Genomic DNA, 24,722 nt, shown 5'->3' on the forward strand with positions numbered 1-24,722 from the left:
AACTCCAGGTTTGAATAATAAGAATATAGCAGTAGGGATATACTACTGACGAGCTGACCAGGGATGGTGATAGTGATTGTGAAATGCTCAAGGAGGTTAGAAAGTCTATAGAAATAGAAAAATTAATAATAATGGGGGATTTCAACTATCCTCCTATTGACTGGGTACATGTCACCTCAGCACAGGATGCAGACAGACACTTTTAGTGACTGCTTCTTGGAGTAGCTGATCCTGGAACTGACAAAGGGAGCACAAGATGTGGTCCAAGAGATGGATGTAGCTGAGCCGCTCAGTAATAGCAACCATAATGTAATTAAGTTTAACATCCTTTTTAGGGGGGAAAACCAAGCCCACCACAAAAGCGTTTAACTTCTAAAAGGGGAACGGCACAAAAAATGAGGAAGCTAGTTAAAAACTAAAAGGAATAGTCACCAGAGTGAAATGCCTGCAAGCTGTCGGGAAACGTTTTAAAAACACCATAATAGAGGGTCAAATCAAATGTATACCCCAAATTAAAAAGAATTGAGACCCCAAAAAATGCCACGATGGCTAAACAGAATAAAAGTGGTTAGCGACAAAAAGACATCCTTTTAAAAATTGGAAGTCCAGTTCAACTGAGGAAAATGGAAAGGAGCATAAAATCTGGCAAGTCAAGTGTAAAAATATTATGAGGTAGGCCAAGAAAGAATACGAAGAGTAGCTAGCAAAAGAATAAAAAAAAGCAAAAAAAAAGTAAGTATATCAAATAGGAAGCCTGCTAAACTGTCAGTGGGTCCACTGGACAATCAAAGGAGCACTCAAGGAAGACAAGGCCATTGCGAAGAAACTAAATGAATTCTTTGCATCAGTCTTCATTGCACAGGATGTGAGGGAGATTCCCACACCTGAGCCATTCTTTAAGTGACAAACCTGAGGAACTGTCCTAGACTGAGGTGTCAGTACAGCATGTTTTGGAGCAAATTGATAAATTAAACAGTAATAAGTCACCAGGGCCAGATGATATGCACCCAAAAGTTCTAATGGAATTCAAATATAAAATTAGAGAGCTATTTACTATGGCATGTAACCTATCACTTAAATCCTCTTCTGTGATAGATGACTGGAGGATAGCTAATGTGACACCAGTTTTTTAAAAAGTCTCCAGAGGCAATCCTGGCAATTACAGGCCAGTAAGCCTAACTTCAGTACCAGGCAAACTGGTTGAAAATATAGTAAACAGAATTATCAGACACACAGATGAACACAATTTGTTGGGGAAGAGTCAGCATGGCTTTATGTAAAGGGAAATCATGCCTCACCAATCTGTTAGAATTATTTGAGAGAGTCAACAAGCATGTGGACAAGGGTGATCCAATGGATATACTTGGACTTTCAGAAAGCCTTTGAGAGGTCCCTCACCAGAGGCTCTTAAGCAAAGTAAGCAGCCATGGGATAAGAGGGAAGGTCCTCTCCGGGATCGGTAATTGATTAAAAGGAAGGAAACTAAGGTTAGGAATAAATGGTCAGTTTTCAGAGTAGAGAGAAGTAAATAGCAGTGTCCCCAGGGATCTGTATGGGACCTGTTAAACATGTGCATAAATGATCTGGAAAAAGGAGTAAACAGTGAGATGGCAAAATTTGCAGCATGTACAAAATTAAGTCCAAGGCATACAGTGAAGAGTTACAAAGGAGCCTCATGAAACTGGGCAACAAAATGGCAGATGAAATTAAATGTTGATAAATGCAAAGTAGCGCACACTGGAAAACAATCCCAAGTATACATACAAAATGATGGGGTCTAAATTAGATGTTCCCACTCAAGAAAAAGATCTTGGAATCACCGTGGACTGTTCTGTGAAAACATCTGCTCAGTGTGCATTGGCATTCAAAAAACCTAACAATATTAGCAACTGTTAGGAAAGGGATAGATACTAAGATGGTAAATATCATAATGCCACTATATAAATCCATGGTACACCCACATCTTGTATACAGCAGTTTTGGTAGCCCCATCTCAAAAAAGATATATTAGGAAATTAAAAGGTACAGAGAAGAGCAACAAAAATTATGAGGCGAAATTAAAAAGGTTGGTAGTGTTGATCTTAGAAAAGAGACAATTGGGGGGGATATGTTAGAAATCGTGAATGGTGTGGAGAAAGTGAATAAGGAAGTGTTACGTATATCTTCACTTAACACAAGGAATAGGGGTCTCCAATGAAATTAATTGGCAGCTGGTTTAAAACAAAAGCGAGTACTTCACACAATGCACAATCAACCTGTGAAACTCATTGCCATGGGATGCTGTGAAGGCCAAAACTATAACTGGGCTCAAAAAAGAATTAAGAGAAATTAATGGAGGATAGGTCCATCATAATGGTCAGGGATGCAACCCCATGCTTTGGGTGTCCTTAAGCCTCTGACTGCCAGATGCTGGGACTGGACAACAGAATGGATCACTCGATAATTGCCCTGTTCTTTTCATTCTCTCTGAAGCATTTGACACTGGCTACTGTCAGAAGGCAGGATACTGGGCTGGATGGACCATTGATCTGACCTTGTAGGCCCATTCTTCTGTTCAAACATTTTTTTTATTCTTGTTTCTTTAAAAAAATGTATGTAAGCAGAATCACATGCTAAACAGAATCAAGGAAGTAGCCTAAGGCATGATTGAGCTAAATCCAGCCTCTGATTTTCTTTGGCCCAGTAGTTAAGAAATATAAGGGTTGGTTCCTGTACATGATACGTACTTCTCACCCTTGGGTTGTAGGCAGTTCATCTACATTTCTTCTCACAAGCATATCAACTTAAAATTTATAAAGCTGACTGTGTGTGATTTTGAAATGCACCACAGAATGGAATTATGTAAATTAGAGAAACTAAGGCCCTGTCTAGAGATGGTCTAAAATCGTCTTGGCTTGAAACAGTTAGTTTATATCTTGTTCATGGTATCTTGTTTACTCATGAATTAGGTGGCCATTCTGGATAGGGGTCAAGTGAGATTAGGAACTGCTGTAGACTATGTCATTAGCTTGTGCTGGGTTTAAAAACGCTTAGAAGCCTGGACCTTTGCTGGTTTAACTCCAATATAAGATGGACTGAGAGAAAATGTGTCAGTCTGAGGATAAATAAAGGATTCTAGGTAATACACAGTGGATGTGACAGTGGACTTATTTATAGACAGCAGAGAGATCTTATAAGGGTAGGACAGATCCTCAGCTACTGTAAATTGGTGTAGCTCTGTTGAGGTTATGTCTATGCATCACTGGGGAGCGTGGGCAAGCCAGCATGTGAGCTGCTAAACACAGGACGGGGCTGAGGAGCGAGCTGGCATTGCCACAGCAGTTTGAACAAGGGCAGTGGAAGTGCAGGAAAACCTGATCCTAAACAAAGAGGGTTGGGTTAACTCTCATGAGGTGCCAGGCACATTACTAGCAGGGAGTGGAGATTGTGCTTCTCTCTACTACCAGGCGCACTTTTGTCAATGAGGCCATGGTAGTTTAAATCATCTGAGCACCTGGCCTGGTATGTCTAGATCTAGGCAAGAGATTGCAGCTGTGCACGCAAAGGGGAGTCTCCACAGACTCTTCAAAAATACTCATCATTCTGGGGGCAAGGACAGTGGATTGATACAAGTGTAGGATTACATTTTCTATAGCACTGCAGAGACAATGCATTTTATTTAAAAAACAAAAATCAAACTAAGTAGTAGTCAAAATTGACTCAGTGACTGTTCAAGTAAAGTATTCTGACAATTGTTCACTGGCTCAATATATTATTCAGCGAACTTAACTTACGTTTGAAAAGGGGTATGGAAAAATGACCATGGTTGAGGACAAAGTAAAATAGCAACATGCTTTGTCTCCTGGGAGCAGCCACATAACAGTCCTTTGAGAGCTTGGGAACCTGTCATAGAGGAGAGAGAATTCCCCAGCCCCTGATTACAGGATCTATCAATGGGGTTGGGGGTAGACACCATGTCCCAATAGCTTGGGAGAGTGCAGCATGTGAATGACAAAGTTCAAGAGGGGTTAAAGGAAGATGGCCTTGCTACTCCTGCACTAACGGGCAGTGGCGCAAACCTGGGTCACAGTGGCTCTTTTGATATGTTGGTGATATCTCTAGCAGCGCCCATCCCTGCTATGAGGAGCACCTCCCTCGCCTTCCCTGCCCAAACTGCCAGGAAAGGAGGGGAGACAATCATGCCAAGGAGTCTCTTCTGCTGTTAACAATGGCACAGAGATCAAACTGTGACTCCTTGCCTTTATCAGTACACCCCACTTTGCATACCACCTCTGCAGCACTTGCTCCTGTGCTGAACTTGCACATACTGTATATGAAGGCTCTTCCCTCCCTCCTGAGCAGTCCTCCTCATTTGGGTCCTTGAATCCTGGTATACCAGTCTCCTTGTGTGGAAACTGAGAGCTTGTTGGAAGCTGCTGTCTGCCTTGCAGATGTCATCACTGGGCACCCAGGGAGAAGTAAAGCCAAGGACATTAAGAGTGAGTCTCAAAGTTAACTAGAAAGGAAATGTACAAAATAAAAATGCAGATTGGCTCAGATTTCATTGAAGTTAGAGATGAGAAAACAGCTGTTTGGTCACTGAGTGTGTGCCTATGCCAGAGCATGATTGCTCCCACTGGCACATGACCTAATGTTTTGTCACTCTTGCACTACACTGCAATAAAATACATGTGGCTGGCCCCTGTCAGCTGACTCAGGCTGCAGGCATATAAAATTGCAGTATAGACAGCCCAAGCCCAGATGTTTACACTGCAATTCTATAGCATTTCAGCCAGAGCCCAGTGAGCCCAAGTCAGCTGACCAAGGCCAGCTGTGAATGTTTTATTCTAGTATAGACACCCTTTGGGGCTAAGTATTCCAGCTGATGGGCTTGTATTGCTACCCATAGGCTATTCCCCGTCCCCATTCACTTTATTCCTTGATATTTATCATAAATTTTCCTTTTTTTTCCTCTTCATTTCATCCCCTTTCTCTTGTATTACCCTCCTCTTCCACCTTAGTATTTACACTACTGAAATACTGGTAGACTTTTATCCTGTGCCTTGTACACACCTCATGGTAGATGCTTTGCTAGGCTACAGATATTTAGCCCCTTTTAATCTTTCTTTCATCAGTCTCTCTTGCACCTTAATTTGTGTTGCTGTGTTTCATATTCTTTCTAGTTTCTTTCTGGTAACCAGGTGCGCTCAAATGGGAGAGGCATAAAAACCTGGTGAGGTGGACTGAGCACAGTATTCCATCCCCACCAGAGCTGTGTACAGAGACTGTCGCTTCACTGGTTTGTAATGTGCTGTCTGAATATTCAGACTTCATTGTCTTTTCCTGTTGCTATATCTTTATGTAAAGTCGTATATAATTTGCTGTCCATTATCACTGCTAGGTCACTTTTAGCATTGCTGTGTCTTCTGGGGTGTATTTACACTTGGAGCTGGGGTGTGATTTCCAGCTTGAGGAAACATACATGTGCTAGGTCTAATTAACTAATGTGCTAAAAGTAGTGTGTGGCATGAGCAGTGGGAGGGGCTAGCTGCTCTGACAACCTGCCTAGGGTATCTGACTGGCATGTATGCAGGGCGGCTAGCCCCTCCCGCCGCTTGCACCGCCATAGTTGCGCTCTATATTTAGCTTGCTAGCTCAATTAGAGCTAGTGTAAGAGTGTCTCCTTGAGCTGGGAATTACTCCCCCCCACCTCCAATTGTAGACTTACCTTAGGTATCTCCCTTCCATTGAATATTGTTTGGGATTTAGTTAAGGCCTTCTGTTTTTTACAGACTTGTTCTAGAAGTGAAACACATTCAAAACTTACAACAAAATGGAACCTTTCTTGTTAGATACATATCTGATTTTTTTGGGAAAAAAATTATGGCTAAAAGGTAAATCTTGCTGGAGAGCTGAGGATTGTATTTACATAGGGATCAGAAACAAAAGCTTTGGTGACCCAGGAAATGCAGTCAAAACTGAGAGCAGTTGATAAGGTCTATAAAGAACTTGAGACTGCTCAGTACTGAAGTGAGACCCTGTTCAGTGGAATCAAACAGCATTAGATGTGCTACGAAGGAATAATAAAGCTTGATGGGCAAACCAGATTGGATAAAGTAACTGGCCCAAAGCTAAGGCTAATACCTTGCAAAATTCAAATCTTATTTTGAGGCTCAAAGATGTTGTTTGCCTACCGCTTTGCCTCCTGGTTTCAGCCAAGGAAGGGAATAGAAATACCATAGGGGCTATTCTCACGGTATTTCTTTGATAGTAAATCTAAGATATACTGGAAATTTATTTGGGACTTCTGTTTTGGGAGAGGCTCAGGTAAGCATCCAAATATTATTTAATCTGAACTTTTGGGGGTTTGCCCATCACTGTCATTGAAACAAAAGATAAACAAGTTAATATGTATGTGCTGTGACTGTGGAGAACGTATCCACAACCATGCAAACATCTGTGGGTGGAATAAATCCCTGCGACAGTGAGTCTTCTCTTTCTCAGCTGATATATCATGTTCTTTTTTCAGAATTCTAGGTAATCGGGTGGCAGAATTGGAGAAGAAGTTGAGAACTTTGGAAATTTCTGGTTTGTGGAGTCTTCCAGGTTAGTAGAAATTTAGAAAAACATAACATAAGAATGGCCATTCTGGGTCAGACCAATGGTCGGTCTAGCCCAGTATCCTGTCTTCCTTCAGCGGTCAATGCCAGATTCTTCAGAGGGAATGAACGGAAATCGGCAATTGAGTGATCCATCCCCGGTTGTCCAGTCCCAGCTTCTGGCAGTCAGAGGACTAGGGATACCCAGAGCATGGGGTTGCATCTCTGACAATCTTGGCTGATAGCCATTGATGGACCTAACCTCCATGAACTTATCTAGTTCTTTTTTTGAACCATCCCCTGTCAATGAGTTCTGCAAGTTGACTATATGTTGTGTGAAGAAGTACTTCCTTTTGTTGGTTTTAAACCTGCCACCTATTGATTTCATTGAGTTACCCTTGCTTCTTGTGTTATGTGAAGGGGTAAATAACTTTCTTTCTTACTTTCTCTTTGCCTTTTGTGATTTTTATAAACGTCATTGTAGTTTCTTTTCTAAGCTGAACAATCCCAGTCTTTTTAATCTTTCATACGGAAAGCTGTTCCATCCCCCTAGTCATATTTATTGCCTTTCTCTGTAGTTTTTTCAGTTCTAATCTCTCTGTTTAGAGCTGGGTCAACCAGAACTATATGCAGTATTCAAGGTGTGTGTGTACCATGGATTTATATAGATGCATCAATATTTTCTGTCTTATGTATCCCTTTTCTAATGGTTCCAAACATTTGGTGACCCTTTTCTTTTTTTGACTGCCACTGAACATTGAACAGGTGTTTTCAGAGAACTGTGCACGATGACTCCAAGATTTTTTTTTTTTTTTTTTTGGAGTGATATCAGCCAATTTAGACCCCATCATTTTGTATGTATAGCTGGGATTGTTTTCCAATGTGCATTACTTTGCATTTATCAGCGTTGAATTTTATCTGCCATTTTATTGGTCCGTCTCCCAGTTTTGTGAGATCCCTTGCATTATTAAGTGTTTGGGTGTCTGTTTCCATATGAGGATTTGAATGTACACTTTGTGAGAAACTTGTTAAAAATACAGCCAAGTTTCAGTGGCTAGTGGTTTTGAAAAGATGAATGTTTACCAGTTTTTGGGAAAATCCAGCTTAAGGTGTGTCAAGTTGGAAACCCAAAATCACTAGTCACTTGTGAAAATGCTGGCTTTACACACGTTTTAAATCAGAATACAGTAGATAGCAGAAAAAATACCCTTTGGAGAATGCAAGAAACAATCGAACTATCACCATGGATTGTAGCTGAAAAATATTAACGATCTGATTTAAATGTTAGTATAAAATCATGCAACTTAAGATATTAGAGCCAGGTTTTTTTTTCAATGTTTTATTTTTTAATTTTAGTTAAATGTGCATTGTTCAGGTTACATTCATTTTTGGTTATTTTTCTCTCATTACACCTAATTGTTTCTCCTTTAAACATCTTTCTCCTTGATGTTCACACCACTAGGTTATGTTTGTGGTAACGGTTTCGCATTGCTGCCACCATTAGAGGTACCTACACTAGTGTAGACAAGGTTCCAGGTGTTCTAACCTATATCATTAAGGTCTAACCTCACCTAAAAAAGCTAATATTCAGCAATGTATCTGAAGAGTCTTTGTGACAAACCTCTCCAGTTCCACTCCTGATGTTAGTTTTAACTCAAATCCTCTTGATGCAAGATGCAGATAAAATAATTATCTTGAGTCACACTAATATAAGTTTACATTCTAATTGAAATTTAATGTTGCCTGGGTATTTAACAGATTGGCATTCTACTTTGTTTAAAAAATGTTGTTCCGTGAAATTCATAGTTAATAAATGCAATGTTTGGTCTTTGCAGAAATGTATAAAAATACATAAAAAATAGAATAAATGGAATGCTCCATTGTTAGTCTATTTAGGTAAGACATCCAATTAATATTAATACAATAACTGTCTCTTTTCTTCCTTTCTTTTGCTGCCTGAAGGCCTGAGCTACAATGTCTCAGTGGGATTTGGGAGTAGGTTCTACTTGACATGTATATTTTTAGTAACTAATTTTAGCAGTATGTTAAATATTGTCACAGCATGTAAATAAATGAAAATGTTATCTGAACATTTTTATATTTGTCAGATTAAGATGTTCAAGTGAGTGAGTTAGATGTCCGCAAGGGAAATAGAGACTGCTGCACAAGACTATTCTTTTAAATTGGGGGAAAATGATGATAAAGGCTGATACTCAATAGTTGTAACTGAATTTTGCAGTAGATTACGACTTGCATCAAACAGTGAGGTTTATTTCTTTGTTTAACCAGAGAAGCAGTAAATTAAGAATGCACTTTTGTTTCCAAGTGTGATTGAGCTCAGAGATACTCAGTATGAGTCTTGAGACACCCAGTGGGGTCACAGACACTTTTTCGGATGGTTACCAACTGGCTTCTGCTCTGTAAAATACCATCTCATGTCAATACTGTGAGAACTATCATAAGAATGTTGGCTTGAGTGAAGGGTGAGAGCACCTGCTCTGATTGATGCTAGAAGAAAGATTTTCAGACGAAAACATCACTTGATTTACAGTGAGTTGAACTTTTTGTCATTGGAAAGACTTGCCAGTGAGAGCTTACTTTCAATCATACTTGTGAAACAGACACGTCAGTCTAGTTTAATAAATTTCAGGTTCCTAAAAGCAGAATAAGTATTGCTACCTAAACATTGCCATCAATAGACTATCTATTTACTTAGCCCAGCACCATGCCACCTATTTACAAATAGAAATAGCCTTAACATTCACTCTCTTTGCCAGCCTGTAGAAGAAATGGTTTGATAGTTTATAGGTTCTTTAGTTAGTTGGTTTTTGTTTGTTGGCATGCATGTAGGGGGGAAACAACTGGGTAAGCGAAATCAAATAAATGAATTTTGTGTTTGAAAGCGGTGAAAGGTCCGCAGTTGTCATCTTTTGTCAGGGGTGAGTTCCATAGAGCAGGTCTCTATCCTGCAAAATTTCTTTCACATTTAGGATTCTCCCTTATTGGCTGATGGTTTCATTGTTCAGTGAAACTCAACCTGTCATGAGAGAGCATGGTTGTGTTGGGAGAGGTCTTGGGCATGGATTTGCTCTGATCTCGTTTACATAAGCTTGTCGCTGCTGAGGGTGGAGCAACAGTGGGGTTTCAGTATCCTGATAACATTTCAGTCTTTTATTGGTTGCCTAGATACCAGCAGAACATCGATGCATCATCAATATCATCAATAGGTGATTGATGCATTAGAAATGTGTATGTACAGTGAGTGTCACCCCGCTTCTTAGACTTTGGTGTAATTGGTCACTTTACATCAGCAATTGGTTTATAAGCTATTCTGCTCTCAAAAACCAATTCCCAGCGCAAAAGGATTAGGTTGAGTCCAAGAACAGTTCTCTTGCTTTTCTTTGTATGATCACAGGAAATGCTGCAGATGGCTTTTGTTACTCAGCAACCACCCACTTAAAACATGCAGCTCCTCAACTGGCCTATCTCCAGAGGGAGTGATGTATTTAGCTCTGAGGCAGTTATGTTTTACCTTCTATGAGCGGATATTTAAAGAGAGGTGAAAACTTGACGGAATTTACAAGACTCCGCATATTCCTCTAAAGAAAGGAGAAAACAAACTTACCTTTCCATGAATAGCTCTCTCGTTTACCTGCTTATTTTCAGCCCTGTACATTTTTAACCAGAAATCCCCCCTGAAAGCTCCCTAAATTGAGGATGTGCCTTCCAGCAGCTATAGGTGGAGAAGAATAATGTACAGAAGTGAGCTAGCTCCAAGCACTCAATCAAAATTACATTTGATAGCCCCACTCGTACCATGCTTCACAGAATATGGTGCAGCAGTAGTCAAACCTCCCACTTACAAGGACGTGAATCACTGTTCTGATGTATGAATAAGGCTTGAGAGTCTGTCACGGATTCCTTGACTTCTGTGACCTCCGTGACTCCCGCAGCAGCTGGGCAGCCCTGGGCCAGCAGCAGCAGTTAGGATAGGAGGGAGGGGGCTCATGGCTAGGGGCAGGGGTTTGGAGGGTGCGGGGGGGGGATTACCTGTTGTGGGGGGGCCCCCCCTGCAGGTCCTAGTTGGTAGAGGGGTGAGGGGTCTGCATGCTGCACACTGCTGGTGCCTGCAGGCCATGCCCCTGCAGCTCCCATTGGCTGTGGTTTCCGGCCAATGGGAGCTGCAGCAGCCGGTGCTTGTGGCGGGAGCAGCAGAGGAGCTCCTGCCCTGGCCCCTGTCTCCGCTGCCTAGGAGCTGCAGGGGGACAGAGCTGGGTAGGAAGCCACCAACCCCACCTTCCCAAGTACAAGTGGGGGATCCAGGTCACCTCCCCCAGCATCCGTGGCACCCCCTAAGCATCCCTCCCCTTCCCCCCACCCCCCCAGCAACCCCACCCAAGTTTTACTTAGGGCAGGTATTTTTAGTAAAAGTCATGGATAGATCACGGGCCTGTGAATTTTTGTTTACGGCCCATGACCCGTCCGTGACTTTTACTAAAAATACCCGTGACTAAAAGGTAGCCTTATGTATGAATAAGTCTCTTTAGGCAGGTGAAACAGTATTGCTTAGATGGCTAGATGATGATGATCTGATTATTTTGTGGAACCAGTTGGCTTCAAAGGGGATGGTGAAAGTTATAGAAGTGAATGTGTTTACTGGGTAACAGCTGGTTGGAAGTCAGACTAGTTTGGTGTTTGTACTGGAAGCCACAAGTGTCCCAGCTCAAGCTTTACTTTCCTGAATCTGACAGGCTGTGCAAGGTGCTCAGAATAAACAACTCCGCTGGCTCCCATTCTGTCTGGGAAGAGCCAGTTCTGTTTTTTTTTAAATATCTCCACAGACTTGCTCCGTCCTGTGTCATAAACCTTTCATGTCACTACCCCCCTTCCAACCACCTCTGTTCATCTAGCCCTACCCATCTCTCCATGCAGTCTTACCACTGTCATAGAGAAAAGCCTTTCCCACTTCAGCTTGTGCCATTTGGAACAGCCCTCAGGTTTGTTCTGCCTCATCAGCTGCCCACCTTCAATTTTCAGCTGAAAACTTGTCCCTTTTCCCTTATATCATAGTTTCTCTCACTCGGCTGTCTAACTCCATAATTTTATTATTTGCTGTAGAGGATGCAGAGTTCAAATGCAAATTATGTTTAAGTTGGAATTCTGATCTTGATCCAGTCAAAACTTTTCCAGCGTTATTTTATTTGTATTACTGTAACATGTAGATCCCAGCAAGGTCAGCTCTCTGTTGTGTTAGACACTGAACAGACATGTGGAAGCACGGTTACAGCCAGGTTTTTCAAAAATGACTAGAGATTTTGGGAGCCCAACTTGACATCTGAAGTAAGGGACCTGAGGTAAAGGGAGGGTTTTCAGAACTTCCGGAACAGCAGGCTCCTTAAGGTGTTTACAGACTGGACACCCAAAAATTGAGGACCCCAAAATCACTGGTCCCTCTTTAAAATCATAGCTTTTGACACTTATGTAAGATAACATGCAGAGTATGCCCAAACAAATTTGGAGGAACAGAGTAATGGTAATACAAATGTGTCATCTTATTTGTTTAATGAAGATAAGCAGAGCAATAGTCTGAGCAGAACATCTGTCCAGACCTTCTCTATTAGCTGGCAGTGTTCTATAGGCCTCACAGAAACTTGCAAAATTATATCCACAGTGGAATCCCCCTTCCGGTCTGACATGGAAGCAGACCCCTTAAAAATGGATTTGGGTCTATGGATTAAAATCCCCAAGCCCTCCTTTTTCTTGCAATATTAGTTTGTGTTTACTGCTTATCTCATAATTCATACTAATACTATAAGCCTTTGGGGGATGCAATTTATATTAAAAATGGGGTACAAAATTGCATTTGTAATATTGAGGGTACAGCAATGAAAGCAGGATGTAGAGGGTGAAAGGACAGAGTGAAATGTTTGGCGTGGTGTGCTCCTAGAGTCTAGATGTAAATGATCTCCGCATTAGTGTAACGCTTTAATCTAAAAATAATACTTTCTGCATCACTTCTAATATGATCTGATTACAGCAGAATACAGCAGCAGCTGGTCGTCTTTCAGCAAATTCGAGAACTGCCCTTTAACCAGTAGTGTTGGTAGAAATTAGTGTGTGCTTTTTGTATTTGGCTAGTGCACTTCAGCTGCGGTACATTGGTACTTTGTTCTGCAGAAAAAATCATTTTAAGCTACTTTACATATCACTCTACTTTTTTTTTGTAATGGCAGAAAAAACTAATTAAACTGCAAGATGTTTTTAAACAAAACCAAACTCTTTGGTGATCATTCATTATAATCTGTTACTGAATCTTTCCAATGCTTTCTTCATTTCAGGTGGAAAAGATACCATAACATTCAGTGACCCAACCCTGCCTGTTCTACAGAGGTCAAGATCGCCATTGCTAACATTTGCTGACAAGCCACAACAGAATCAAGCACAAAGGCATGAAGGTGAGCATCTAGGACAGAGATGGGTCGACACTACACATCTTATCAAATACAGTAACAGTAAAAGCCAAGGTTTCATGCCAGTATAGCAGAAGGTAAAGATTCAGTGATCACAGAGATTAACTAAATCAATCACAACCAAAGTGAGGGATCATCCCAGTTTGAACAGGCCTGGAGGAACTGATAAATGACTGTATAGTGACTTGGACCATGCTAGAGGTCAGGTTTTAGCAGCTCAAAGGAATTTTGCAACATAGCTGTATGCCATAGGAAAGCAACACATTGTACCTGTGTAAAGCTGGTTCCCTCCTGTTCTCCTCTCCTCCCCCCCTTTACAGTGCATGATAGGAAAGCAGAGTATGGAACTAGCTTAGCACTTTCCTGCATTAGACCTGATCTGCAGATGAAAGGCTTCCTGATTGTGCCTGGCAAATTGAAATAAACCCCTGCTGTTGAGCAATTGATTCTTCTTTTATAGTCATGCATGCATTTTGTTAAAATCCTTTCCCAAACACAAGCGCTAAGGTCTTCCCTTAAAAGTCCAGCTCAGCTCTATTTGATACTAAACAGCAGGTTAATATTTTAATAAAAACACTACTTTTCTTTAGTTTTTCTTGGTGGACAGGGAATAGATTTTGAGACTTGCCTATCAACATTTGGATAAGCTATTTAATGGCTATAAAATTTTTGACATGCCCAGATCTTATTCAGTCAACCATGAAGCATTGTAAATGCTTTGATATTAATTCCTCAAATTAAATAGATCATGGCTTCATTTTGACTTTATTATCCATGTTATCAGATGATTGACAGGTTTCAGAGTAGCAGCCGTGTTAGTCTGTATCCGCAAAAAGAACAGGAGTACTTGTGGCACCTTAGAGACTAACAGATTTATTTGAGCATAAGCTTTCATGAGCTACAGCCCACTTCATCGGATGCATGCAGTGGATTGATCACTTTTAGTCTTGATCAGCTAATTTTTTCTGTGCTAAAAATAGAAAACCTATTTAACCACTCCTTCATTGAATAACTTACAAATATTAATTTTCATTTTAAATAATCATTGGGTTCTAATTAAATCTTCACTCACTGAAAGTGTTTAGTTGATATCGTTAGATTGATTTTGCCTTATTTGTCATTGTGTACCGGGCTGGTAGCACTACCTACTATTAAGGTTGCGCAACACTTCCCATTATAAGACCCTGCATTCACTTGCATGTAATTTTGCTGAACTCCAGCCATTTGAGTTGAAATTTTCCATGCTGGGTGACTGTCTCAGCCTGAATTGTTTTTTTGTTTTGTGGTTTTTTTTTTTGGTTTTGTTTTTTAAATTTAAGCCAAAACAGTTGAGCTGTTTCTGAGAACAAAGATTACCACTCCTCTGCTGTGGGCAAACACTTGCAAAACACATCCCGCTCTAGTAGTCCACAGTGAGGATGGCAATCTACTACTGCTGTCAGTTACTCTGCTAGCTCAAGTAACAGAGGCCTATGTGGTACAACCTAGTTTGGCCCCCTTGTGCAGATGCACTATGATGCTGTCTTTAATTGCATAATCCCTTCTTTCTGAATTGTTTTTTGTATAGTTATATCCAGTGCTTGGATTTTGTTGTAATGATACACTTAAAATGTTTAATATATGGAGAGAGAAAAGGAAAAAAGCTGGGTTTTTTTCTGTCCCTGCCTTATCTTATGCTGCTATCAAAGCATGTTATTCAGATGAAATGTTGAAGGGTTAATTATATAACTTCATTATTGGATGGGTTTCAGAGTAACAGCCGTGTTAGTCTGTATTCGCAAAAAGAAAAGGAGTACTTGTGGCACCTTAGAGACTAACCAATTTATTTGAGCATAAGCTTTCGTGAGCTACAGCTCACTTCATCGGATGAACTTCCCAATGTTCTGATTGGTTCTGTCCTTTGAAGTGAGTCCAGAATGGGGTAAAGAGCCAGGGTAGAATTCAACATACTATAGTTAAGTTGTGCTCTGATCAATCTTTTACCAAAATGGTGGGCCACTGGTATTTCACTAGCTAGATCATCTTCTGCATGGCTTTCTTGGTCAATGCCCCATGCATATAAATTCATATAACGTACACTAGTGTGACACTGTCCCGTTTCTCTCTTAGCAAAACAGAAGGGAAAACCAGATGAAATTTATGCCGTTTCAACAGAGTTGACAGTTCCAGAGGAAGCTGCTAAGGTCTACAACAATTCCCAAGCAAACATAAATAACAGTAACCAAAATAAGCCTTTTCATCCCTCATTAGCCCAGTTTCCTTCTGAGGAGGAAGAAATAAACAGTCTTGGAAGTGAAATAATTAAATTGACAGAAGAACAGGCAGCTGCAGAACTGGAAGGGAGCGGAAGAGAGAGTCTACTGGAGGGCCAGAGTACAATGGACCAATCAGACCTTAGCAGCTCATCCAAGGAAGAGTGCCTCTTGTCCAGCCCTGACCTATTTGACCCTGCGGAGACATCAAACTCCAAGAATGAGCATGCAGCTGAAAATTGGGTCCTGAAAGACCATGAGGAAACCTCAGAGAATGACTATGAAAATGTAAATAAGAGAGAGGGTGGAAATGGCAACACACTGGACACTAAAGACACAGAAGGATGTGGAGAACTAACTGTTTCAACATCTGACTTAAACAACATCTCCAGTAATCCCCCTGAATCTGAGTGTGACAAATCATCTGATCCTGCTGAATGCTCTGAATATTTGGATAACAGCATGGCTTGTGGTATGAAATCCAAGATCTCAAGCTTCTCCCTGTCATCCTCTTGCAGTGGAAGCTGTGCTGCTGTGAATACGGATAGTCACCGAATTAATCTGCCATAGAATTGGTTTTTTTACATTGGTCTGTCAGCATTTGTCCATTAAAAAGATGTTTTTCTATTAACATTGACTGCTTAACCAAAATAATGTAAATATATAAAATGGATAGAACTTGAAAATGATGAGGGGCAGGGTTAATGATGGCTCTGGTGTTTACAGTGATTGAAGTTTCGAGAGAGACTGACATAATTGAGAAAAATGGGGCCAGGAGACTCACCATTATCCTTTATCATGTCAAGTCCTAGCTGGGTGTTCATAGCATATATGTTCTTGTCCAATGCACAATGCCTACTGGTATGTATTTTAAGGGTTTCAAATGGCTATTTTCAGCAGATGGAAAAACTTGAAATGATAAACTAAAAAGGATCTAAAGGTAACAGGCTTTTGTTTATTTTTCTAAACTTGCATTCTCTCTGTGTATATTTGCTGAGAATGCATATTTAGAATAGCTGCATTTGGTCCCTACTGAAAAGCAAAATGGTTTTGAAAAGTAGCCCCTGCGCATGAAGTTTCCATCTCTTAAACCTCCATATCTCCTCTACATTCCTCTGAAGTTTTCCTTCCTTGCCCCAAGAAAACGGGGGGGGACTTATGTCTCAAAGTATTAAGGCCCCATTCCAACTGAAGCTCTTAAAGCTGCTCTAGTAGAGGGAAAGTTCCCCAGGGAAGTAAAAAATCATCCTAGGGGACATAGCAGAGCTGCCTAGGGGAAGAGAACGTGTGTGTGTCTGTGTCTGTGTCTGTGTGTAGGCCAGCTTCCTATTGTGTGCTGCTAGTGCCAATTCATGGGACTATGTTCCTCCACCTTGGCCTGGAGTCACCTGTGTGGCCCCTGGTGGGAGATTGAGTGGATCTAAGCCTATCTCCACTTTTATTAGGTATAAAACAAAAACGTGCATGTGGAAACTCTTCCTTTCCTCCCCCAGCTCACCAGTCTTTTGGATAGTGGTGGGGTTATTCTTTGGGCCCCAGTTGCCCCTTTAAAATTCTTCCTAACCTGACACGTAGTCTGCAAGAAAAATCTTCTCGGGGGCGTGCAGAGAAAGTCCCCATCTCTCGAGTGATGGAGTTGTGCCACGCTGCTCCCAGGAAGGCAGCAGCAAGGGAATACTTAATGTTGGAGTTCACAGCTGTTAGAGCTGGGGAGGCACTTCTGCTCCTCTTTCTAGAATAGGGAACAGTCTCTGCAGCTGTGGAGCTCCTATGGGCCAGCAGCCGTGGAGGCAATTTTTCTGCTGGCTTGGGACCTAATTGTCTGTAAACGTTCATTTCTCACTCCTAGAACTTGAAACCAATCAGAGAGAATTAAACCAAATTTAATAAACTACTACTAATAAAAAGGAGAATCCCTACCAGATTGAGCCTTTGTTTGACAAATATGTGCCAGCTGCAGATTTTTACAGCCCACTTGTCAGCTACTGAAAAACAAGGTTTGTATTAGCAGCACTGACAAACTCGTCTCTATATGGATACTGAACTAGCAGGTGCTGCCATAATCAAAGGTGTTTTGATTCCATGAACAGTTTGGGCTTGGCAGAAGAAAGAATATATGTAATGGTTACATCTGAATATAATGAATGATGGGAGGCTGAAAAAGGGGAAGGCACAAAAACAAGAGCCAGGTCACATAAGAGGGGCATGCATGTAACCCTTTCTCTGATGTCTGTCTGCTCTTTTCTTGCTGTGTGCAGGCAATAAAGGAATACTTGTATAACTCCTCTAAAATGCTTCCTTTCTACTTAAAGGACTGTGGCATTGCATCACACTGGTATCAGCAGCCCCCTTTGAACCAGTTTGTTCCAAATTCAGATGCCTTGGGAGCATGCTACACTGAAAAGTTTAAGCTTTCTTCCCTGGCCCCAGTTATATTTATGTTCCTCAAAACCCATAGACCAAGAGGGGCTGTTGCTATTAAAGGTAAAATAACTGATTACATTATTGACTCAGTTATTTATATGACACCACTGGCAAGCATGAAGAAAAATAGACATGCACTGAAATAATTGAAGAGATTTTTACAGGGTTTTGTAATGTTTAAAATATAACCCTCCCTGTAATGTTTGTTCCAAGGAGTGTATTCCTCTCTACCTTTCATCACAGCCTGAGGCGTTCTGAAGCTAAATGCTAGAGAAGTTTTGAATAAAAATTCAGCCAGAATTGAGGCTGGCTTTGATTTTTCTTTTTTTAATCCCTAAATGTCAGTGTTTGTTTATACAGCTTAACTCTGAAATGTTGAAGGTATGTGCATGCTTGATTCTCCTCTCCCGTAGGTTGGCGTAGAGGCCTGAGGCAAAGCTCATTGAAGTCAATGGGAGTCTTTCCCTTGACTACTGTAGGCTTTGGATCAGTCATTAAAATGGGAGTAATCCCACTGAAATCATTATGGTAATGGTGTAAACGTGGCGCAAGTCAGAGCAGACTCAGGCTGACAGGTATCTTTAACACACAAAACTGTTGTTTCTGTTCTGATATGGCTGGCAGGCTGCTCTTTGAAAAACCTCCAGTAAATTAGATCCTTCTATGGATTAATCTCTCCCCATTCCTCCCCACCTAAATTCCTCTTCTGTACCCTTGCAACCACTTGCTGGCACATACTCTGGCTAGGAGGCTCCCTGCAGACCTCACTTCAGTACCACATCATTTCCCTGTCTACAGGGAGTCCGGTGCAATGCATTTTGTGCCCTTTTCCACACAGGGGACTGTGCATCCTCCCGGCTGTGCTTTCAGCCTTCATCCTTGGGACTTGAGCCTTTACAGACTGAGACATGAAGCTTCAATACAGCACCAAATCACTCTTAAAGTAAGATTTGTTTGCTGCAATAAAATTACAGTTGACGCCGAATGTTGCGGGGGAGAGGGGGTTATTTTCCTTTTACTGGTGCTGTTGTTACACTGGCATAACTGTTGTCTTTACTGGAATTACTTCTGATTTACACCAGCCAGGAGAAGAATCAGGCCTTCTCTGTTGAGACCTACATGCTGTCTCTGTAGGACTTTAAACCATGCTCTGACAGGCACACCCAACCATAAACCACCCTCCCTCACTGATGGGGGAGGGCGGGAGACAGAGTGGCAGCTTCAAATCCAACATTTCAAAAACTGATTTTTTAAGAATGCTGTTTCATAATCAGACCAGATGACTTCCCTTATTCTATACCCTTTTGAAAGACAGTGAACTTGTGCTGGAGCCCAGCAGCAAACACATGTTTTAACTGGGAGAAAAGAGGGGGAAAAAAAGACCCAGACCCTTTAAATTAAACCTATTACAGAAAAGGTGTTCACTGAATCTTTAAAATGTAAATTTGTGAAAATGACAGATTAAGAATCATCTTTTAAAGCACTGCTTCCTTTCTAAGTGAGACTATTTTTATGCATAGGGCAACTTGTATAATAAAGAAATTAGAATTTCTTTAATCCACGTGAGCCCAAGAATGTATTTTAGAATCTTAACTGAGATTAATTTTTAAAAGAATGGGATTTTTTTTACCAGTTGCTGTTTTATTTAAAGAAAGATATAGCTTTTATTTATTTGCAAGCCTTTCCTTTGTTACAATCTACAGTCACCATGTAACATGACAACTATATATAAGTATATATATTTTGGCTCCTGGAATAAAGACAAATTTCCAGATTTGTTTTGTCTTTTATCTTCTCCCTTATTAATATGGGAGGGACGTTAATTATGCCTTAGTGTTTTATCAGTGGGTCATGTATTAAATTGTGGTCATACTTTCTTTTTATAAAACAAGGAATGTAAAGATTTTATTCAATAACTTTCTTCAGTTTGTATAAAAAAAATCTAAATTGAAAGTCTCTTCTACTGTCACTTATTCCTTGCAATCTGAACAGACTAATTTGCTATATTTGTGTGGGTATGGAAGATCACACTATGTACCCTTGCCTTCAAAATATTATATATATTTTTTAAATTAATGTATCTACATTGTGTTAACAGCATTACACAATTTTACCAGCTGTGTTATCTAGTAGTAAGCTCTCCAAACATTTCCAAGCTACTTATTTAAAAAAAAAAAGCCAGAACAGTTCTTTTAAGTCTACTTTCAAATGTAAACAACGTGACTCGGGTACAGGCGAATGGATAACTCAAACCAGTTAATATTACACATGTTGGAGAATAAAACCAGCAAATATAAGTAGAATAGTATAATGGATCAGAAGTTAAAAATAGAAATAATGTCTATACTCTTCCTGAATCTGAGGAGAAGGCTATTATCTAGCTCTACTAGGCTACCACACAAAGCTGTTGAAGTTATAGAAATCTTTATACTTTTCAGATATGTAGAAAAACACTGCAGAGCATCTTAGCCAAAAGCAGTTTTTCATTAATTTGTCTTTTTCTTTGTACCTCAGCTTGTGATCGCTCAAGAGATCCGTTAGAATGGACAAGCTCTTTCCAGATTTCATAAACTAAATATTTTGCTAGTCTTACCATGTTGCACTAAACTTTTGAGCTGAATAAATGGGAGTTTAAAGTTTAAAAAAAAAATTACATTGCAAAGTTGAGTTGATGCTGTTTTTTATTAATCTGCTTACAGAAGGGAAAAACCTCTAAAGAGTAATATGCATTTCTCAGAGAGCAGTAGGACAGAGATCCAGTGGAAACAGGAAACCTTTCGCATGTCTCTCATTGATCAACTACATGGACTATATCTATTCTGTGCTGCCTAGGCAATGGATGGTATGTTGATCTTTAGTTAGGCCTGGTTGTTTTGTGCTCATTTGTGATCCTCTTCTTCCTCCTGTCTGTAATGTCAGGAAGCTTTTTCTCCCATAAGTTCTTGTTGCATATCCCAATGACACAGCAAGCTAGACGTCTGCCAGCATTCCCATTCTCCAAACTGGCTTTATTGTTACCCTTGCCCATGTCATCTTCCTGTTCATGGATCACAATGGATCTCCCCATGATGGAGTAGGGGCCAAACAGAGTGGCGAGCAGATTTGGCTTGTATTTTCTAATTTTGCCTTCTTTAGAGTAGAAGTTGCCAAAATCCCCTGGATGGCGAGGGTGGTTCACGTTGAAAGGGTTATAGTGCCCCCCAGTAGAGTCACAGCTGTTGCTGAGGTCTCCGAGCTTATGGATGTGAATAGCTCTGCCAGACAGATTGCTGCCTGACGGAAACCCATTCAAGTCAAAGAGAGCCTCTAGTTTTCCATTTGGGTAGGACTGTCTGAACAAGACTTGGCCTGTCACCTGTGGCTTGTCAGCATCTAGGTTGGAGCTGGGCTTCACTTCACAGGTGGCATAACCTGCCCAGTCAGTCTCCTCATTGATGAACTGTGGGTAGAGTAAATTCTGCCACAGGTCATTCACTTTTTTCTGTATGTCTTGAAGTGGGCTGTCTCCATTGGAATCAACCTCACCTTCTCCCCTCACAACACCAGATGCAGAGAGGCCCAGGCTGATGGCCAGGTAAAGGAACAGAAACATGTTTGCAATTCCCAACCTGCAAAATACAAAAGGCTACAAAGAGGCAAGGGAAAAAGTGCCATGATTTTTTATTCTATGTGGAAGGAAGAGTAACCCATTATGGCGAAAGGGACAGGCACATCGTTAGCTTTTAATATTACCAAGCAAAACAGCTGAACTGTGTGGTCACGACACACTCTGCTTATTTCTAAATCTCTCTACAATGATTAATCACCTGACTAACCTAGAACTCTCTCTTCACATACAGTTTTTAAACATACATAAACTACCAACTATGACTGTAAAAATATCAGCAATCTAGAGCGCAGAGCAGGTCTGCAATATCTTCCTTCTTGAGAAATCAAATCTAAAACTTTATTCAATTTTTGAATTAGTATTAAGAATTTTTTCCCTAAATCAAACCCCACTAGGAAAATCTGCCAGGAGACTTTATTGTGGGCTACACGTTTGCAGCCAACTGATTATGAAAAACAATCCTGATGTTGCCTACCTTTTCAAAGATTTTTCCAAAAGCTCTTCACAGTGGGTTGCAGTCTCTGCTTTTGTGAACTTGGAGCAGTGATCAGCCCAAATTTCAGACCTCTCTGCAGCTGAGGCTTATGAGAGCTGCCTGTTTATGTAAAAGTTGGGTAACACTAGCTCATGGGAGTGGCCAATAGAACTCTGGGAAGAGAGGAGGAAAAAGTTTAACTAGGAACTTTTTAGAAAGGATAAACAGTTTGTCTCCTTTTCCTGAGTCCATACAGCAAACTGGCTCTGAGACCTCCCTGACTCCCCCTCTTCCCCCCCCCCCCCCAAAATGGTTACCAAGCTTTTAAATTCATCTTCCCTTTCTTGATTTCATGTGTGTGTTTAAGGCATATGGGTGGCGGGGGGAAGGAGAATTTTATCAGGGTACAGTCATCTTTGTTTAGACAGTTCTTCCACTTAAATCTATCGTTTCACAGATTTTGCTAGGTGCTGCAGTTAATTTCATTAGAAATAATGATAGCAGCTGCTTTAATATCAGGACCTGATTTACATGGACACATACGGAGCTGCTGGGATTACAGAATCTGAAAGGCACAATAAGAGCTCTAAAGCAGCGGTTCTCAACCAGGGGTCCGGTGGGCTGGGGGTGGGAGGGCGAGAGCAGGTTGCCGGGGGGTCTGCCAAAACAAACCAGAGAGCAGGGCCAGTGTTAGACTTGCTGGGGCCCAGGGCAGAAAGCTGAAGCCCGAGCCCCACTGCCTGGGGCTGAAAGCTGAAGCCTGAGCAACTTAGCTTCATGGGGACCTCCTGTCGTGTGCGGCCCTGAGCAATTTCCCTGCTTGCTACCCCCTGATGCCGGCCCTGGCTTTTAATCTACTGAGTATGCATAAAAACAGTTATTGTGGCACAGTTGGGCCATGGAATTATTATAGCATGGGGGGGAGGGGGGGGCTCAGAAAGAAAAGTTGAGAACCCCTGCTCTAAAGCTTTATGAAGACCTTTTAAGAACAACTTTGCGTCTCTATAAAAATTATCAAAGAGGATCCCCTCCCTGCAAACCCATTCTTGCCAGGCTGTTTGTTCTGTTGCAGTGGGTTATTGTGGAAGTGGTTAATTCTTTCCACTGTGTGTGTTTTGGGTAAGTATTTCTGCAGCAGTGGGGTGTCAGATGTGGGCACGGAGTGCGATTGTTGCCCAGAAGCTGACTGAAGAGCCTAGATCAATCTGTAATGCACACACATTTAGCTGGCTTTTGAATTAAGAAATGTGCCGCTGTTGGCAGGTCTGCTGCGTTACTGGTAGCGTTTTGAAGTGCTGTACAGGAGAGCTGGTTTGGATTAGGAATCCCAGTCTCTGAGCCTAACTAACTGGAATTGCTGCAGAGATAGAGTGGCTCCTGATACACAAGGAAAACTCTTCAGCCTTCTCTACGCTAGAAAATTGTTGAGGAAAAAGCTCCTACCAGTTCAGTAGTGGTGGTAATGGGGGTGCGCATGGCACTGCCAGCTTCTGGAATTGTAAGCACTGTTAGGTAATTCTCATGGAGCATACTCTAGATGCAGTTTACAGTCAGACCTGCTTACGGGAGAGCTGATTTTTGTCTGGGGAAGGAGATCAGAGAGGAGGGATGGTCCATCAGTCAGGGGTAGGAGGCCTGGGTTCAATTCTTTGCTCTGCCACAGTCTCCCTGCACGACTGTGGGCAAGTCATTTCATTTCCCTGTGCCTTCGTTTCCCATCTGTGAACTGGGGGAAAATAAAACTTGTCTGCCTCACAGGAGTGATGAGAGGATAAATACATTAAAGGTTGTGAGGTATGTGGGTAATATAGGGATGGGAGCTACACAGTGGCCTTAGGTAGAAGTTATGATTGGTTCATAATCTTAGGTAGGCACAGTCCAAGCTCAGGACTGAGACAGGAATACCTGAGTTGTGATCCTAGTTCTGACACGTCGTCCTTCAGTAGCCTTGTCCAAGTCACTTAATCCAACAGTTTCCTATCTGTAACAAGGAATTAATATATAATTACAGCACAGTGATGGAGTGAAACTAACTGAAGATAGTTTCTAAGATGTTTTGAAGAGATGAAATGCTCCACTGAAAAGTCAAGTTGTTTAAGACAAAAAATCCAAAAGATTGAGGGAGGTCAGTTGTAATGTTGTAAAATGGGCAATTTCAACTTCTTAGATATATATAAAAGCGGCAGAGAGTTTTGTGGCACCTTATAGACTAACAGATATATTGGAGGATAAGCTTTCGTGGGTGAATACCCACTTCATCGGATGCATGTACATGCAGAAAACTTATGCTCCAATATGTCTGTTAGTCTATAAGATGCCACAGGACTCTTAGTCTGGATCTGTAAAAGCAGCAAACACGGCTACCCCTCTGATACTTGGATATCTAAAGTTACTGAGCATCCCATTGTGATGGGGTGCGCCACTCACTGCTTGTCTGGCACCTCCTCCTGGTCACTCTGGGGTGTCGACCTCAAGAGCTAATCCCCATTCTGTGGTCGCATGCCATCACACTGTCTCTCTCAGGTCTGCAGCTCCTCTCTTGTCCCAGAGGCCAGTGTCCTCTTCATGACTCAGCCCTCTGGCTAGGTCGCTCAGCATTTCTCTTCTTCCGGGGTATAGTCCTCCAAATTCTCTCACTCCAGCAGTGACACAGGCAGTCTTCCCGTTCACTGCCCCTCTGGTGTAGGTCATGCCCTTGGTGGCTGGTGGTAGGGAACCTGGGCCCGCCCTCAACTTCAGGGACCCTACACTCAGCAGTTCTGGGCTTTCCTCTCCCAGCCCTCATTGCTCCTTCCCTGGATGCTTCTTACATCTCCTGGTTCCCCTCCTCTAGCTGGGTGTACCAGCTCCAAACCTTCCTCCTCCTTCCCAGGGAGGGTTTGTCTACACTAGAAACATAAGTCGACCTGTATTAGG

At 41.5% G+C, this 24,722-nt stretch overlaps 2 protein-coding genes across 3 annotated transcripts in view; one reads left to right on the forward strand and one right to left on the reverse strand.

The window, feature by feature from the left end:
- CCDC149 (coiled-coil domain containing 149) overlaps positions 1 to 19,198 on the forward strand; it is a 63,548-nt gene extending 44,350 nt beyond the window's left edge. Inside the window, exons 10-13 of one of the 2 annotated variants that reach the window (XM_074951598.1) lie at positions 6,509 to 6,585; positions 8,541 to 8,573; positions 12,917 to 13,033; positions 15,158 to 19,198. In XM_074951598.1, coding sequence (XP_074807699.1) covers positions 6,509 to 6,585; positions 8,541 to 8,573; positions 12,917 to 13,033; positions 15,158 to 15,870 — 940 coding nt within the window. In that variant the 3' untranslated portion in view covers positions 15,871 to 19,198. The remainder of the gene's footprint in view (positions 1 to 6,508; positions 6,586 to 8,540; positions 8,574 to 12,916; positions 13,034 to 15,157) is intronic. The other variant, XM_074951599.1, reaches the window with a different exon arrangement.
- Positions 19,199 to 20,387: 1,189 nt separating this feature from the next.
- SOD3 (superoxide dismutase 3) lies at positions 20,388 to 21,962 on the reverse strand. Its single transcript, XM_074950133.1, has 2 exons — positions 21,807 to 21,962; positions 20,388 to 21,332 (listed from the first exon to the last, which is right to left on the reverse strand). The coding sequence occupies exon 2, from the start codon at positions 21,314 to 21,316 to the stop codon at positions 20,579 to 20,581; it is 738 nt and encodes a 245-aa protein (XP_074806234.1). The 5' UTR covers positions 21,317 to 21,332; positions 21,807 to 21,962; the 3' UTR covers positions 20,388 to 20,578.
- Between the last annotated feature and the right edge of the window lie 2,760 nt (positions 21,963 to 24,722).

The sequence above is a fragment of the Natator depressus genome, chromosome 4 (assembly GCF_965152275.1).
Source record: "Natator depressus isolate rNatDep1 chromosome 4, rNatDep2.hap1, whole genome shotgun sequence".
In the NCBI taxonomy this organism is placed as follows: domain Eukaryota; kingdom Metazoa; phylum Chordata; order Testudines; family Cheloniidae; genus Natator; species Natator depressus.

Coding starts and splice junctions, on each gene's coding strand:
- SOD3 (XM_074950133.1), bottom strand. CDS start 21,316: ATGTTTCTGTTCCTTTACCTGGCCATCAGCCTGGGCCTCTCTGCATCT.